The sequence below is a fragment of the Falco biarmicus genome, chromosome 4 (genome assembly GCF_023638135.1).
Source record: "Falco biarmicus isolate bFalBia1 chromosome 4, bFalBia1.pri, whole genome shotgun sequence".
In the NCBI taxonomy this organism is placed as follows: Eukaryota; Metazoa; Chordata; class Aves; order Falconiformes; family Falconidae; genus Falco; species Falco biarmicus.
This window is the reverse complement of record NC_079291.1, coordinates 85373793-85392346: the sequence shown is the minus strand read 5'-3', so window position 1 is coordinate 85392346 and position 18554 is coordinate 85373793. Positions and strand designations below refer to the sequence as shown.

At 45.0% G+C, this 18554-nt stretch overlaps 1 protein-coding gene across 1 annotated transcript in view; it reads left to right on the top strand.

Annotated features, from left to right (window-relative positions):
* The window catches only part of CACNA1H (calcium voltage-gated channel subunit alpha1 H), a 254598-nt gene that overhangs the window by 195120 nt on the left and 40924 nt on the right, over positions 1-18554 (top strand). Inside the window, exons 11-21 of the mRNA XM_056337895.1 lie at positions 3052-3203; positions 4251-4436; positions 5062-5179; positions 6788-6943; positions 11508-11598; positions 13742-13950; positions 15621-16055; positions 16751-16851; positions 17267-17390; positions 17531-17599; positions 17709-17893. Coding sequence (XP_056193870.1) covers positions 3052-3203; positions 4251-4436; positions 5062-5179; positions 6788-6943; positions 11508-11598; positions 13742-13950; positions 15621-16055; positions 16751-16851; positions 17267-17390; positions 17531-17599; positions 17709-17893 — 1826 coding nt within the window. The remainder of the gene's footprint in view (positions 1-3051; positions 3204-4250; positions 4437-5061; positions 5180-6787; positions 6944-11507; positions 11599-13741; positions 13951-15620; positions 16056-16750; positions 16852-17266; positions 17391-17530; positions 17600-17708; positions 17894-18554) is intronic.

The following is an 18554-nucleotide window of genomic DNA, read 5'->3' as shown; positions in this document are numbered from 1 at the left end:
TGAATGCTTGGCTCATCTGCTGTTCAGCTTCCACTCTAATAATACAAAAGCTCACATCAGCAGCCTAGCCAGCATGCAGAGCTATCCATCCTTGTCTTTGCCCAGTGGGTTCTGCCTCCGTGTCACTGCAGGATTGCACTCCAAATGTCTCTCGTTACAGCACTCCTTGTCATCAAATTAGTTCCACCTCGCACCAAGTATGATCACTAAAGAATAATGAAGATTTCTTGTCTAAAGCATGATTGGCTTTGCAGCATCAGCCTGCTGTCCGTCAACCTTGCCCAGGCATCCCCCTGTGCTCTTGATCTGCTGGATCAGCTCCTCATCACTGCTATCGATGATCCCATCTGGGCCACATCTTGGTCCTTTCCTTTCCTTCTTCCTTGTGCCCTCTCTCCCTTCCGTCCCCTGAGAGATTGCTGCAGCTTTTCTCTTGTACTCTCTGAACTCCTCTATGAAGCAAGTCACGGCGCTGGAGAGCAAGCAATAGGGGCACCAAATTGTCAAAGGGAATTGGCAAATCAATTCAGGCAATGATATCAGCAGATTAACTGGTTGCAATGCCATGTGCTCAACAGGCCACAGAAAAATCTTGGGGTTGGCTTAGAAAACATGGAATTTCAGATAATAACAACTTAGAAATTCTTTTAGTTTGCCTGAGGATTTTTTTAAGATTTTTGGCTTAGGATTTCCAGGCTGGACAATGACTTTTTTAGTAATGACTCCTGAGATTGTTTTGTCATACTTGTGTTACTCCAGGATTAGGGATTTTGAAATGATCACCAGCTATCCCATTTTTTTTTATAAAATTGTGACTCTTGGCAGCACATCTGGCAGCAGCAAGGTGAACTTGGAGAACAGCTGCTGCTGTATTGCAGACTACAAGGTACTATAGGCAGCACCAGGCAAGGTCTCTGTTTCCCAGCAGAAAGTGCTACAGAACAACCCTGTCCCTTCAAAGACGCCCAAGCTGCAGCTTCCTCGCTGATGATTGTGTCATTAATTTTCCAGCCTCAACACGCTAACGAGCCATACTCGGCGTGCTGTGAACACCCTGTCCCAAGGAGCCCTCAGTCTGCTGCCTGGAGGGATGCAAGAATTTTGCAAGTTCTTTTGCTTCTTGTCAAGAATGCCCTTATATAACCCCAGCTGAGGGGAGACCAAACGTGCCAGCTGTGTGCTGCTCCTGACAAATAGCTCGAGGACGCTGCAAGCATGGTGTCCCCATCACCACTGTGGCTTACAGCAGGACAGACGCCTGGGAGCCCACGGGGCTATTTCAGGCTCAGGCTCTGTTGGGGAGCTGGTTAGATGCCATCCTAGAGCAGCCCTTCTCATCAGCTGTGTTTTCATTGCAAAGGGAAGACCTCTGCCCAGATTGTTTTGGCATCATCAGGGAAGGGAATATGATGGATGAGTGCAGAGGCTGGGGAAGGAATCACTGGCCCTGTGGCAAGGAAGGTGTGAGGAGGGCAGCCCCTGATCATGCTGTTCAGAGGCACTCTGCAGCCATCTGGGCCACTCCTTGCTAGAGACTGAAGAACTAAAAATTGCACTGTCCTTCCCCTGGTGTCTGTTAGTAATTAGCGTATACGGATTATAATCATGAGGACTGAGGCTCTTAGTGCTCTTTCTCCTGGATAAATGGCTGAGCAAAAGACAGTCTATTGCCTAAAGTAATTTAGCCTATAAATGATGGTTCATTAGCAGCCCACAGACTGTCCCTGCCTATAGTAGGGGATGTGTGGGCTCCTCCTGCATTTGAGTTAACTCTTTCAGCCTCTCCTTCAATTGCCAAGGATTCGGTTTGCAGAGCGTGGAGTTAAATGTGGTTGTGCCACAGTATTGCAATGGTCTTCTCCCTTCGGAGCCTCGAATAATGCAACAATATGCCCAAGAGACTGCCAACTTTTAACATACTGTCTAATGATGGATGGGGAGTAAAGGAAGCTATTATCAGTCGGGAGATGAGTCAGATATGAAAATAACACCTTTTTCTAGACAATATTATTACACTGAGGAAATGAAAAAGGCTCATTTTCTTTTGCAAAGGAACAGGCCTTAAGCGTTAGAAATGCGCATTGCAGAGCCTGTTGCTGTGTGAGGCAGTAGATAAGTGAGCAAACGCCATCCCACCTTTTGCATCTGTCCCTGCTGTGCCACGTTTTGGAGCCTGCGTGCTGGGCAGACGTTGCTGTGCTTCCAAGGAGGGGAAGGCTCTGTCTGAAAAGCAAGACTGTAGCCCAAGGTAATTTGGTGCTGGTGATAGAGGAGAGGAATAGAAAAGTAAGTTATTGGATTTAAGCTGCGTGCAGCCTTGTACACTCATAGAAACTCACACTGATCCTGAGGGGAATCCTGACACTCAGGGCCATACTGCTGTCATTTTAACAAAATCTGCTGTATGTTACCAACCAGAACTTCAGAAGGAAAAATCGTCTTGGGTTTTTTTGAAGACAGTTTCCAAAGGGAGACAAGTATCTCAAGGGAAGTAAATCTATTCATCCTACTGACTTTGACTGGTATTTGTTTTCCAAATTCTCTTAAGAGATGTCTGCAAGAAAAGTGCTTTGTTTGTGTATGAATAGGGCTATATTGACAACAGTCCTGTTTTGGATATAGCAGTGTCCCTAAAGCTCAGATGGAGTTAATATAATAAAAACAGCCTGACCAATGCAGGTCCAAATAGAAGCCTTACAACCATACTAGCCATTCACCTGGATAATTGTACCTTGGAGCAGCGAACAAGCCTGCTCATTCCTTTGTATAGCTTTAGTTCTTTCGGCCCATGTATTGGGCACAGTTGTTCTGCATCTGCTCCAGAAATGGGCTGGGATTGTGTATTTCCAGTAAGACTTCCAGGGACTATCCATGAAGCTTATCGGCTGTTCTCTTCAGATACTTATCTGCCTCCATGGCTCTCCAGAAGGAGCACAGGAAGATGCAGCATTTGTGCATCATTAGCACAAATCCCAGGGCAGGAGGGACATACCAGCCTTTAGCCATTTCCTCTGTGCATCTGTTTGACCATGTTGGTTTTTTGCCCCATAGCCGGATGAGTTGACCAATGCCTTGGAGATCAGTAACATCGTCTTCACAAGCATGTTTGCCCTGGAGATGCTCCTGAAACTCCTTGCCTTTGGCCTCTTTGGCTACATCAAGAACCCATACAACATCTTTGACGGGATCATAGTTGTCATCAGGTCAGTGCCAGTTCTTTCTCCACTGTGGCTTTTCTGCCAAAGGCTCAGACCAGTTGGGGAGTAAGTAAGATGGGGAACAGGAATGGCGTGGCACGTGTTAATCAAGGGCTTGCTGGCTATGATGTGCTATAATTATGCTGGTCTTTTGGATTCCTGTTGTTAAGAGGGCTGTCCAAAGTAAATGGACCTGGCAGATGGAGAACAAAGTCTATTTACGCCACACATCTGGCACTGTGGTCAATTTTCCACTGAAGCGCAGAATAGCTGGTCCTGGGAAAGGAGTACTGTGTGTGTCCGTATCCCAGCAATGTGCCCTCCCGCTCCGAAATTCACACGTAACTTAGGCCAGAATAAGGCAAGCAGGAGGGTAAGAGAGGGCACTGTTCTGCTGTCCTCTCCCAGGGTAACATTGTCCCAGCCTAAACTGGGGATGTCACAGCATGTGTGTGAGAAGCTTGTGCAGCACCTCCCAGTGCTGGGGTTCTTTTTAGCAGTACTGTTCACTGCACCATCAGTAATGTGGGGTACAGAAGGCAAGGGAGACACAGAAGTGTAAACCAGGATAGTACTCTTGGCTTCAGCTGGCCCATCCCTTTGATTCAGAGAAGTGAGGAGTAATAGAGGCCCAGAACAAAGGCCAGTCTGTGGCCTGATCAAACCAACCCACCCTACAAATGTAAATCCATCTGGATGTTAGCTTGGTACAAAATTGTGATCCGCATTTTGTGGCTAGGCTTGTGAGTGATGAGGGATTGTAGTGATGCAGACTAGCAGGAGACATGCTGTGTTATGAAGAGCCACAGAAAGCAAGGGAATTAAAGAACTGAGAAACCAGCTATAACAGATACAGGCTGTGCATAAGCACGTGTGTCTGCACAACTGGGAAGTGAAGGTGTTCTTCAGAAGCAAGAAAGTAGCAGGCACATAAATTATCCCTTTAGGGCTTAAGTGGTGTGATATCCCGTAAGAAACCAGCCTGCTCAGAATTTTCAGAGTTATTACTGTGCAGTACTGCTGTTTATAGTTCTCCTTCTGGTGTTCCTGCAGTGTCTGGGAGATCATCGGCCAGTCAGACGGAGGCCTCTCTGTGCTACGAACTTTTCGCCTGCTCCGGGTGCTGAAACTGGTGCGTTTCATGCCCGCTCTCCGTCGACAGCTGGTGGTCCTGATGAAGACGATGGACAATGTAGCCACCTTCTGCATGTTGCTTATGCTCTTCATCTTTATCTTCAGGTGCCAGAGACTGCAGTTCTTCTCTGATTAATTGTTCAGCTTGCTTAAGTAATATGTAGATTAGAATAACAATATGCTGCATTTGCTAGGCTGCCTACATGGTAAAAGTGCTCACAGTAGACTGACAAGCAGACACTCAACAGACTATTTACCACTTTTCAGCTTCAGTTTTTCATGCATTACTGTAATTCTGTAGATGAAGTATAAAAACAGGCAACAATTGCTCTGGAGTACCTGGGAGGCTCGTTTAGCTGTGTCTCGGGAAGCTGTCAGTAACTGGACTCTACCAGTGTTGTATTTGAGATGGAGGTTGTACAGACTCCAAGACTTCTTGGAAACCAGTTGAATTAGGGAGCTGGAAATATAGTTTGTAATTTTCTAGACAAAGGAGATCCCTGGTTTTACTTCAGTGTAGACCATTGTAATGAAATGTGACACAGAAGAACCAAATGACAGGGTTTGATCAGCTATCATGTCAGTGGTGGAGCAGAGCCCTTCTGGGCAATACCACTGACACACAAAACACTGGGAATGGAAAAGGGTCTCAAAAACTATTGCAATCCTCCCTGCAACCATATTTGACACAACAATGTGTTTCTTCCATCTCCTTTTTTTCCCACACTAGCATTCTCGGCATGCATCTTTTTGGATGCAAGTTCAGCCTGAAAACTGATACAGGAGACACAGTTCCAGATAGAAAGAATTTTGATTCCTTACTTTGGGCCATTGTGACCGTATTTCAGGTAAGTTCTGGATCCTCTGGGAAGTTGTAATGCAGACCGCCTGGGCAAGTTATTTCAGTTTTTAAAAAAACAAAACTATTCCAGTAGATGTCAAATTTGGACTGGAATAGCACTGTAGAGTTGTTAGGGCAAATTGATTGTGTTTCTGAGTTAGCTGGTCTCTATAAGCCCTGATAGAGAAGTAGTCTACTCAAAATCATCACTGTGCATGTCTGTTGTTGGTAAAAGTAAAGTCTAAGAAGGCCTGGAAATCCACCCTTATTTTTCTTTAATATAGTCAGTAAGACCAAGACCTACAGACTGCTGTCCATTCTGCTCCTGTTCTGTAGATCTCTGTCTCCTTACTTGCCTCTGCTGCCCCAAAAACACACTTTGCAAACATTTTTAATTAACTGAGAGTGACAAATCTTGTCACAAATCAGCACTGGAGGTACTGGGAAAGTCTTTATATAAAAAGTTGTGTTTCCTCTGCAGACAAGATCTGTTATGTGCTTGACATTACAGGCATATTCCACAATGGAGCAATAAGTTGCTATTCCCAGGACATTCTAAATATAAAGATTAGTCTTTTATCTTTAAAAGCTCGGTCTTTAGAACCCAAGTACAGCAAGTGGAGCACAATGTAAACAATGTTAAGCTAAGTTTCTAAATGTGGAGTAGCTATTCACCACAGTATCATTCAAGGTAGAAACCAGTCCAGTGTCTTCATTGTGAAGAATGTAACTTCTTACAAAGTTTTCCATCTTACAAAGGAGCAAGGACAAATCGACATTAGTCTTACAGGCTCACATTTTTCTTTTACCAACATAAATACAGGTTTCTGCATTTATTCTAACAGTCCCTTGGGAAACAGTTGGCATAGAGCACTAGAGCTCAGTCCTACATCCCGTGAAGGTTAACGAGTGGCATGACTCAGTGCAGCTGCCTGCATTCCTATCCCCAAAGCTACCTCATTTTTAGGAAGGTTAGAGGCTGTTTTCATTGTGAGCATGAATTAATGTGGAACATGAATCTGTCATCCATTTTTCTTAGGCCCCAGGAGTTTTGAGCTCCAGGAAAGCTAGGAGAATGGAATCCCTGAGGAAGGTCCCTTGGAGCAAGGCTTTGCAAAGATGTGTATTTTTTTTGCCCAGCTTGTCAGTGCTTTTACCTAATGGAAACCACTTTGCTTCCCTGAGTTTCCTGAGCCACCCAGTGTCATTTATCTCATCAAACATCATGTCCCTTACCCTCTCCTTCAGCTCCAGATGCCTTATAAAGAGCATCCCGAAAGGAGACAACAGCTCTGGCCTCAGGTCTGTTATCTTCTGATGGTTATTAAAGGAGGCAAGACTGCCACCAAATAATGGGACTCGTACCAGTACATCCTTCCTGTCACCATATCTAGGACCTGAACTAGTCAGTTCTATGGGCAGTGGTGTGCTAGATCTTCCTGCCGAAAGGAGAGGTTTGGCTGTTTTGCTGTCTCGTCTCATGAAACCTGCTAATGATTATGCTGAGAAAAGGTCAAAAAGAGAGGAAGAAATGGATGAGTCGGTATTTGAAAGCAGCTGCTGAGTGTGAGAGGGGTGGAGTAATTAGAGAGTCTTCCCTTTCACTTCTCTGCAGATCCTCACTCAAGAGGACTGGAACGTGGTCCTGTACAATGGGATGGCATCCACATCCTCATGGGCAGCGCTCTACTTTGTGGCCCTGATGACCTTCGGCAATTACGTGCTCTTCAACCTTCTTGTTGCCATTTTGGTAGAAGGCTTCCAGGCAGAGGTAAGAGGTCTGAGCAGAGGGAAGGAGAAAACTGAGAAGCATGTGTAGGCAAGAGTGCAGAGATGAACCCATGTCAATGCAAACATCTAGCCATGCAAGCAGCCCTAAATTTAAACCTACGGAGTGTAGATTAGCTAGGTTGGGCACATGAAGCTCTCATGAAACTATTTTTGCAAATAAGGCCCATGGGACTTGGGAGACCAACACTTCGGCTGATCTGCAACAGCGTCTTCTGTGTGACCTAGAGGAAATAATTTAGGATTAATTCAGCTCACCAAATCTCCCTGTGTTTTGTGTTTCTTTATGGTGTGCCTCAGGCCTTCAATGTATCTAGCCAGCGCTAGTCATGGGGATCAGGCAGGATGTGAACTGGCTCTCAGTCCAGGCCTTTCCTTGTGACTCTGTCCCTTACATGTTATTTGAGGCTAGTAGCACAGCTGTTCAAAAGCTGTGTTGCAAGGTTACAAACATTATATTTTGAGATACATAGGATGAAGTATGACATACAAATGGTAAAGAGATTTTTACCTACACCTGAAAATAATGTCTGTATCAGGTCAATGAGCAGGGAATTTAGATAAACTGCAGGCATCTCATCTGGACTCACATGGAAAGGATTAGAGAAATTATTTTTTTTCTCAGTCAGAAGTGATATGCCATGTCCTGATCTGAACTAGGCAGGAACCTTAGCAGCTGTGCAGGCAATCCTGTGCCACATGATCCAGAGCAGCAGGCCACACTAGTGTGAGTGGGGAGCCCCTGCAGTCTCCTAAGTTTTCCTCCCCACTAGCAAGTCGACTCCAGATCTACTTTCAGCATTCTGAGAGAATGAAACGAGCCATCCCCTGCCCTATCCCACTCTTCTCCGTCTTCCATTCAGATCACAGCAAGTCCATTTGGGGGGTATTTCAAGTGAGGATGATCTGTTTTGTTTATAAATAAAATTATGTATGCACACATATATATTATCCAGGAAAAAAAATTACTTTTTTCAAATTCCTAGTGCAAATGGAAATGATTTTGAGACTTACTGAAAATCATCCAGTCCCGGTTAAAGCTAAGAATAGTGGCACTGAAAGGGCTTACATTGTGCTTTGGGATATTTTAATTATTACTTTATTTCTGCAACCATCAAGAAGGGAAAGTTTTCTTAGTGCTAGATTGGCTTCAGAGGCACACAGACTCGGAAAGAAAATGAGAAAATGGCTTTAGTTTTCACTGCCTTACCTCCCAAGGGAAAGAGGAGAAAGAAATAATTTTTACAGGATTTTTTTTTTTCACTTTTCATTTTTTCCCCAGAAATGGTATCATGCTCTCAGTTGCTGTGTTTAGATCACACTTAGACAAACCTTCACTGACCATGGAATATAACTGAAATATTCATGGACTAAAAATTCCTTTCGCTTAAGCCAGCACAGCCACATTTATGTCTTTCAAGGATGCCTGCATAGATTCATTATTAAAACATCCCTCCCAGCTTCCTCACAGCACTAGCAGAGGCAAATTAATTGAAACAACAGGAGCCAAACCCCAGTCTGGAAAAAAACAACCCTGAGCTATGTCGCTCAGGGCTATTTCATGGATGCTGGGGGTGGTGAGTGCCACCTGCACACACAGAAAAGACAGTAGTCCAGCTCATCGTTTTCAAAATTAACAGCTCTGCACTGCATTAGTAAGCATTTTAATGTCTTCAACAATGTGGTCCATGCCCTGAAGATCCAGCATAGCTGACCAATAAGAGCAAGAAGGTTTTCTTCAAGAACAAGCCTGCACTCCATGTGTCAGTGACTGGCGTTCATGCTGACACTGTTTATTTCCAAATTTGTGTAGTTTTCTCAGTGTCAGTAGTCTCACCATATCCTGGCTTTGCTCTGGATAACACCTTTGCCATATTCCTGTTCCAGTGCAACCTGTTGCAGATGGAGGTGGACATTTTAGCCACTAATCTAAGACCAAAGCAAAGGAATTGCTGGTATTTCTACAGGCTCTGCAGTAGCTACTGTCTTCCAACCCAGAAGGGCATCTCCTCTAGGAGAGCTGTAGCTGTATTCAGGGTGGTTATGCTGGACCTCAATTCTGCTAGAAAACAACACAGGCCATAACAGACTAAAGTCTGTGCTAAAGTAATAGATTTTCCTGAACTGAATGCAGAAGCAACTGTTGACCATATGGCAGCTCAGAGTGTTCAGTGACCAGACGTGTCAAGATATCCTCAGATGCCACCAATCAGCAAATCTGGCTCATGCCAGCAAGACCCAAACGGTTGATAACCGACATGCGTGACCTGACTGACTGGAACTTGCTCATGCTCAAGCAGTCTTGCATTTAGGCGCAGAGAGCCCTTGTACAGCAGTTTGTTCCTGATTGCTTTAAAGCAGAACAAAGCTTTGTCCACTCAGCAACCTGGCAGCTTGCAAGTATCTTTGTGCGGTGTAGATCCCATTCCTTACCTGCCCTCTGGAAGGTTGAATCACCTGCTAATGTGAAGCCAGAAATGGGCAGCCTCATGCAATACTCTCCAAGGGCGTGATTACAGACCTTGCCAAGTGGCTGTCGCTCTCTGGCTCAGGCTTAATGGCTCCTTTTGGAGCTGTTATGGACCATGATTTAAATGTGTGCGAGGAGTAGTTTTCAGAACTTGTATTATTCACTCAGTGCTGCCTCAGAAAAGGCTAGCAACCACAGGCATGACATTTGCAGGGCATGTTGTGCTCTGCACTCCCATTTATTAGAAACCCTGATATTAAGCCTATGGGCTTGTCAGTTGTCTCATAGTGAGCTATTAGCTGTGCTACAGAAAACCCTTTTGAGGGCTGTATTTTAGCTACCAGGGCTCAGTTCAGGTCTTGCACTTATAAATGTGTAACTTAGTTCTGGTTGCAAACCAAAGACGTTTACAATCTCCTTGGACAACTCCCAGGAAGAAGTATCAGTGGAGCTGGGGTTTCTTTTGTCATCTCTGGTTCTGTTGGAATGTTGGGAATATGGCAGAAATTCTTGCTTTGGCCTTTTAGACTTTGCCTTCTTACAGAGTGATGCTCTTAGCAGTTATAGATGAGACTGCACTTCTCCCTTTGCTCAGTTGTTTCTTTTACTTCAATGGAGAGTGACTCCTGGGAGACTTGTGCAGCTAAGAGGGTGCACATCAGAGCTGCTCTAAGCCCTGAGCTATCAGTGGTGATTCAGCAAGAACTCTAAAAGTCGCACTGTGTATCGCAGTACAAAGTCTCTGCTTGATCTCAGGTTCTGATCTGCCTGTGGAGCAAGTTTGGCAGGAGTATCCCTAGAAGAGAATAAGCTTAAATGGCCACAAAACCATTTTTAGTACATTTGTGCTTAGGACAACAAACAAGACTTCAAACAGGAGTGCAATTGCATATTTGTCCTTACATTGTTCCCATGTCATTTTGAAATCTACCTGAGAGCTGCTCTGGAAAAGCAGACAAACCTTCCTAAATTATGCAGATCTTTCATCTACTCTGCACTAGTGCTTCTGCTCCAAAACAGAGAAGATGAATAAAGGAGCTTAAGCCTTTCAGTCATCCTGTCTCTTTGGCTGCACCAGTTAGCGATACATCACAGATGAAATTAAGTTCACTGCCACTTCACCACCACGTCTCTAGAAACCATGGTGATTGTTCAGGCATCAGTTAAGGAACTGTGCTCCTTTTTCTGGGATCAGCTGCTTTAATCCAACCATTTGCTATCAATTTGCACAGCTTTTTTGCACTTGATGGATCAAACCAGTCATGCTGGCAGCAGCCTGCTAGAATTTCTCCTCTCTGCAGACCTCACCCAGCAGAGGAGAGAGAGGTCTTCTGTCCCAGGCTTGTACATTATTTAGGCTGATCATTTTTGGTAGCAGAGGCAGATACATATGAAAGGGAAAAATAACTGAACTTCCAGGAGGAAAGCCAGTCTGAGGGTGGTTGGCTCTTCTCTGTCCTGAGATGATGCTGTGCTGCCAGGCAAGCTAGCCACATTCCTTCTGCCTCAGCTTCAATATTGCCAAGAGATTTCCCAATACAATCTCGATTACCAGCCAGCATGAAGAAAGCAAATCAGAACTGGGTTTTCAGATCTAAGTCAAATTTACAGTGCTGTCAAATAAAGAAGAAAAACCCTTCGAAATCCTTTGACATTAAAACCTAAGTGCTTTCAGCTGGTATCATGGAGAGTGCAAATATGGAACCTCACAATACCAATTTTTCTTAGCCACTCCTCTGATTACAGCTGCACTTTCATGTTCTCCCCTGGGATACGCTGTTCAGTGAGGCTGGGTGCAGTGTAGGAAACATCATGATGGCATTGCAGGAACAGTAGTCGCAATCACAATATCTTTTCTGTCCAAGTACGAAAATGAATCAAAACAAGGACTTACCTGGGCTCATTCCCCAGGACAGTGTCAAAGGGAATTCAGCATTCTGCCCTCCTAGTTCTTGGGGCCACACTTAAACTAACCGTGGGGAGCTGAGGTCTCTCTGAGCTGCTAAGTAATACAAATGGCCTTTGTGCTAAAGTTTAGATTAATTGGGTCTGTTAATGATCCTTCTCCTCTCTGCAGGGTGATGCCAATAGGTCAGACACAGATGAGGACAAGACATCAGCCAACTTCGATGATGATTTTGAGAAGCTAAAAGACCTCCGAGCAACAGGTAGGATTTTGTCTCTAAGTTTTCCCGGGACACTTGAGAGCTACAACTCTGCTTCTGCAGTCATCTTTTTGTAGAAACTTATGGGGGAAAGTGGAAGAATCAGTTTTATTTGGCAACTAATCTGATAGGTATCTTAACAGAGCAGCTATGCAAAAAGTGTTGGGAAAGCTAAATGAGCACTGATATTTCCTTTAAACAGATGTTTTTCTAATTTAAACTATACCAGAATATTTAGATATGTCTCATCATTTCTTATGTATCATTACCACAGAATGGTTTGCTGACAGCAGTATTCTCACACTACTTCTCAGCAGCTTTTCACATCAATCATGTTCTCATCTGTTCTTTTTGGTTTCTCACACAAATGCATTTATGTGAGGTCTGATTGATGGAAATGTTGCTGCTCATTTGTGTTACAGGAGGGTCTGGCAATTGATTTGAGGTAAGGCCACATTGTACTAGTGTACAGTAAACATGGAATAGTAGGTGACAGCCTTCACTCTGTAGAGTCTGCAACCAGACAGGGAACAAGAGGGGATCACACATTTTAACAGCGTGACTAGCATGATGGCGAACAGGAGCAGGTTTAGCTCCTCTGTACTTTGATTATCAGCTTGTGCTCTTGTTAGGGTTACTTTAAATGCTTCTAAGCCAGGATTTGCTTCAGCTAAGGAAATGGTATTGATTGTGGTGAGCAGATGGAATTCAGCTGAGGAAAGGGCAGAAATAATTTGTTGGGGAAGCTGAGAGAGAGCTGTGTCACAGCAAGGTGATGGGCTGCTCAGTCTGCAGATGAAGCAACAAATTCCGGACACCGAGCGATCAAATGAATGTCCAATGCAAATAGTTGGCAAGGAATGCACAGCACCAACTAACACATGGCACCAACTATACAGCAGCCTTGCACCAGCTATTTGCTGAGCAGCTTCAAATAGAAGAGTTCTAGGGGAAAGAAATATTGTCACCGCTTCTCGGGTTATACACGAACAGAAAACAAGGCTAAACTTGCCATCAAAGTCCATGATTAATTGTGTGTCTCCATAAGCCTCATAGGTGCCAACCGGCAACTAAACAGCATAAGGACATAAACAATTCTATTACAGTGCCATTGGTCTGTAAACAGATACATGGCAAGAGGAATGTGTATTGCAGATTATCAAATTTCGAGCTGGATCTTCCACCCCTCAGAGTGAATGCCAGTGTTCCCATGGACTCCTGTGGTGCAGATCAGGTACTTGTGCACAAGCCAGCATCTAAACAGATGATACAATAGAAGCACGCTGCATTACAGAAGCAGCCAGTGGAAGAAAAATAGCAGGGGTAATGCACTCGCTTGGATTTCTCACTACAGATTTGTACTTCTTTCCTGCTGGTCACAGATGCTCCCATACTTTCCCCTCCTTAAGACTAATTCTGCAGTTATTAAACCAGAACCCAATAAGCCAAATACAACAGAAGTTAGTTCAACTTTAGTTTTGTGTTTGAAATTAGGCTTTTGGTTTTTCATATTACAGCACTCCATAGGGCTGGATGTGTTATGTCTGGTTTGTCTTCAGTGTGAATAGTTTTTTTCCGGTCTGTACTTGCCATATAGCTGAAATAGATGCTTTCTGCAATTACCACAGGGATGTGCCATTAGATTTCTCTGTTACAAGAGGTTTACTCTTCTAAAATGTGTAAAAGCAAGTTCCATTTCCTGTCCCCTGACAGGTGACTAAAGACAATGACTAACGTTTTCGTAGCGCCTTCCCCATGAAGGAACTTTGAGCACATCAGAACTGCATAAAAAAATCTCTGTGCGAGACAAGGAGAAGAGATTAACTCCCTAGGGTGAATTTAGCCTTTTTTTTCCTGAAAACCCTCCCAGTCCCCCAAAACTTTCACTCTCTAAATCCCAAGAAACAGTGAGAAAGAAGCTTCCTTTGGAGAGCAATGAGTTCCAAGTCCAGGCAGGGCTGAAGGTCTCTTAAAAGGTTGTGACATTTGCCTTTCAACATGGTGGGAGAGATCTTATTGCCTACAACATTTCATCTCCATTTGGCAGACTTCCTGGAAGACCCAAAGGGCAATGACCATTTTGAAGAGTGATTTCTGTAGCTGTAGCTGAGCGTTCACCTTGTATTCTCTCTCCCCTTCTCTCCAGAGATGAAGATGTACTCGCTTGCTGTCACCCCAAATGGACACCTGGAGGGCAGGGGAAGCATGCCACCTCCTATAATCATGCGCACTGCTGCCACACCGATGCCCACACCGAAGTGTTCCCCACACATGGACTCAGTGCACACTTTTGTGGACTCAAGGAGAGGGAGTAATGCTTCGCTAGATCCCTTGAGCTATGATCAGAAGTCCTTGGTAGGTTCCTATTGCTAGCAACTCTCCCTCAAGTGCCTGCAAGCAAGTGTGTGGGTGTGTGCACGCAGACATTGCTGGAAAACAAAAAGGAGGTTGATAGAGGTGAGAAGTATGTGGAAAGGCAGGAAGAGAACAGAGATAAGAGGGAGAAATGAATCGTGTGCTATGCTGGGGCAGAACAGTGACAATGTAACAGTCAAGGACAGTGACTATATGAAGAGGTGAGACGGGGATGTACTGGGATTCAGTGTTTTTCTGCCCATTATCTGATTGGAAGTCCATGCCACCTTGCTGGAGAGACACAACCTGAGACAAGTCGTAAATTCTTGCAGTTATTCCAGCAAACCCCTCTGAGGAGGAGCAGGCAACTTCTGCCAACCACACTGGCCATTTTGTGGTCTCTTGGAGAAGCTATCAGGTGTTCCAGTGAGGGTGAGATCTGCTTCCCCCCACAGTGACCTTGAACCCACCTTGTATCAAGGGAAATTAAGCATTTGACCTTACCAACACAGCAGCTGAGCTCCAGTTACAGTACAGCAGCCCCATCAGAGGGGAAACAGGAAACAAGGTATAAGCTGACCAGTTGCCACCAGGCACAGCTCACGGAGCAGAGTTCTGGCTGGAGCTGACTGCTTTGGCAGTGATTGCATTTTGCCTGCTACAGGGGAGCGGGAGGGTGGCTCTATGAAAACAGAGGGAGCAGAGTTAATAGACAAAGTGGATTTCTGCTGCTGCTTATCTCTCCCGTTCCTCTGCTCTGTAAGTGCAATATCATGTTCAAATCAAGGCGGCGGACTGTGAAGGCACTTCACACAGAGACAGAGGCACTATCCCCTTTGGTAAGCTGCTTAGTCAAGGTAGTTCTTTTGAAAAGAAAATAGAGATGACTGTTGTTTGCCTGGGGGTTTCATGGGATTGTGAGTTGCTGGAGAGGGTTGTTCATCATTTGAATCCTTTCTCTGAGACCACATCAGTGCCACTAGCCAAGGGAAGATGAAGCAGTCAGAGAAGAGCTGGCCAACACCGAGAGGGAGGAGGAAGGAAAAGGTTGCCTCGTTTTGTGCTGGGAGGAAGCCATGGAGGGAAAAAGAGCTTTCCTTCTAGCTTTTCTGCTCTGACCTGAAGCGCTCTCATCCTGGCAACCACCTACCAGCCACAGTGCACTGACAGACTGATCAGTGCCAGAAATTTGCTGTAAGAGAAACATTCATTCACCTCCTTATGCAGCAAATTGAAGAGAAAGTAGTGCAAATAGGGGCACAATTTCTAACAGACACTTGGGTGACTCAGTTGCCAGAGCCCCTTTGGAAGCCAGGGAAGTTGTGTGCTGAAAACACTTGAACATAAGGAAAGAAAATGCCATTTCAGCAATAGTGCTTGGGTTCGGTTTTTATGCACAATTAATGTTGCCGGGACAGTAGGAAGGCAATGCAGAACAGGGGATGGGTGGCTGTGCTGCAGGTGTGGTTCAACGAGTACCTTCAGTGTGGGCTTAGCTGGGTGCTTGGCTCCCATCTCCAGCCATTGGCATGATGAAATTGGAGCAGTGAGGAAAGCTGGAAGGGGAAGAGAGAACTTGCAACGTGAGGGGTCTTCCAGTCTGGGTAAAATGCCATATCCTTTGGCTTCCTCCTGCAAACAAACTCTTAAATGTCTTTTTCTGCTCTCAGTCCAGCCTCCGCAGTTCCCCTTGCACCAACTGGGGCACCAGCAGCAACTGGGGAAGCCGACGCTCAAGCTGGAATAGCCTGGGCAGAGCCCCAAGCCTCAAGAAGAAGAACCAGTCAGGAGAAAGAGAGTCCTTGCTCTCTGGGGAGGGGAAAGGCAGCACAGACGATGACTCTGATGATGCCAAGTCCAGCACAATCAGTAGGCCCTCCCTGCACCGCCGGGCAGAGTCCCTGGACTACCGCAGCACCCTGGACCTGCCTGAGCTGCTCCAGTTGCCCACCATGCGCCACTCGCTCAGTGTCAGCCCCATGGCCGTTCTGCCTGCTGAGTACCAAGACTGCAACGGCAAGATGGTTCATGTCCCAAACGAGTTCTTCCTGCATGTCGACGGGCACAAGGAGGATTCTGGGGACTATGAGGATGACATGGAGGATGTGAGTTGACGGGGAAATCGGGTGTTCATGCGTTAAGTGGCTTTTCCACTCCAAGCAGGCTGATTAAAAATCAGCTTGGAAAGGTGTTACTGCCTAATGGCTGATGTAGAAAACATGAATCCAGATCCAAGGGATGGGCCTCCACTTCCTAAAAGGTTTTTCTTTTTTGGCTAATGGGTTGGGCTGTTACATTGCAGTGGTCTCTTAGAAGGTAAAACTGCAGGGGGATGTGTATGCGTTTGCCTAGGGTTTTGGACTGATTGAGATTGTCCCACTTGCCCAGGATGCCTGCAAAAATGAGCTGTAGGCACAACTAGCTAATGTCTTTGCTCACAAGAGCTGTTTGGCATCTTGAAGGCTTGAAAGTCTAGAAGGAATGTTTTCTATTTAACGTTTTGGTTGTTTGAGGCCTTTTTGGTTTTGGCACAACTTTGGATCTCAAAATGGTACCTGCCTAGAGGTCTTGCCTTGTCATGTTCATATCTCACCATGTGCAGCCCCTTTCTCCCACCCCTTTCCTCATTGTTTTGTTGGATAAAAGTGACAGTGCTGGCCACGGCTCTGTCCCAAAAGTCACGACTGCCTACAGGTGCTATGAAATGCCATGTACTGCCCCCTTTCACAAAAGGACTGTGAAAGTGGAAGAGGCAGGAAAATAAAAGAGGAAGAAAAGGTGTTTCTTCTTTTCTATCCAGAGTTACTGCTACCGGATTCGAAAAGTCCTGGAGCCCTACAAACCGCAGTGGTGCAAGACTCACGAAGACTGGTCCCTCTACTTGTTTTCCCCGCAGAATCGGTAAGAAATCCCAGTGAAATGCCAGTCCACCAGGTTTTTGTGGTAATGGAATACTGCATTTCTAGCTAGACTTCCCTTGAGAAAAATCCCTCTCTGATGCAGAAGCACTGAGAGTTTTAGAAATCCAATTCCTGATTTTTAGGTAACTCTTTCATTGCATGTGGGCAGATTTGTTGCATGTTTCACTCCATGCCTGCCTATGAAGTGTAGTTTAACCAGCATTAATAATAGCTGTTATTACATCTTGTTTACTGCACTGATAATAACAGCTGAAGCTTGTGGAGACACTAGCTCACCACCTGGACTGCTGCTGGTGGCACAGCTGCTGAAGGTTTTCAGGGATGGGACATTCAGGTGGGAGTCTCTTGCTGATTTAAACATCTGAAGGACATTTTTCTCCCCACCGTTTCTTCAGGTTCCGAGTGATGTGCCAGAAGGTCATTGCCCACAAAATGTTTGATCATGTGGTGCTGGTCTTCATATTTCTCAACTGCATCACTATAGCACTGGAGCGACCAGACATAGACCCACACAGCACCGTGAGTACCTGAGTCGTTTTCTTCCTTGATCCAGCATCCAGATCTTAGTCTTGTCAGGGAAAGACCCTGCAAGATGAAAGATGTTTGTTTTCTAGCATCTTTAAGTAACTTGCCTCTTTTTGTTGTTTTGCATTTTACAGGAAAGGATATTCCTAAGTGTTTCTAATTATATCTTCACTGCAATCTTTGTGGCTGAAATGATGGTTAAGGTAATTACATCTTCATCCCACAGCCCATAGTAAGGCCTAGCAAAAAACAAAACATGGCAAAGTTATGATCTGGGTGAAGATTTAAATGTCTCTCTTCTCCTGGCTGTAGGTGGTAGCTCTTGGCTTTTTCTCTGGGGAGAACACCTATCTGCAGAGCAGCTGGAATGTCCTGGATGGAGTCTTGGTCTTCGTATCTATCATTGACATTATTGTCTCCATGGCGTCAGCAGGCGGAGCCAAGATCCTGGGTGTCCTTCGTGTTTTGAGACTTCTGCGGACCTTGAGACCTCTCCGGTATGTTCACCGACAGGGTGGCTGTTTGTGTTGATAGATCAAAGAGTTTGAAAACATGCACATGATCTGTCAAGGTCTTGCTTAGTAACACAAAAAGCTGAAACACAGTATGGGTAGAAGCATCTTTGGGGAGCTCTTAACTAGTGAAACTGTTTGAAAACAGTGAAATGAGTTGTAATATAATTCATCTTCTCCAGCATGGAAAAGAGCGGATGGAGTTTGGAGTGAGAGGTGTTGTCATACTCAGGCAGTTAGTGCAGTGAATGCCTCCTCCACACTGCATTTTTATCACTGTTTTACAAATCAGTCTGGCTCCTTGTTAAACTGCACAACCTCACAGTCATTCCCAAGCAAAGAGGTCGTGTTGGCTGGGAGAGAATTTGTGACTGAACAGGTGCTGACATGAATTTGATAAGCTCCAGCATCTATACCTGCTCTCCCGTGCCTGCATATCTAACATTACCGCAGAACAATTTAGCTAGGCAGAGGAAGGTGAGATGCTTTCAGTATTTCAGAAAAGGAATAAAGAGAATTAGTATTTTTTTCACAATTATGCAATAACAGAGGGTGTTAATGCTTGGGGGATTTTTACCAACTTGCAGCTCCTATTCTATTTCCATCCTGCTTGGCAAGAAACACAAGCCTTTTTTCGTGACATTTC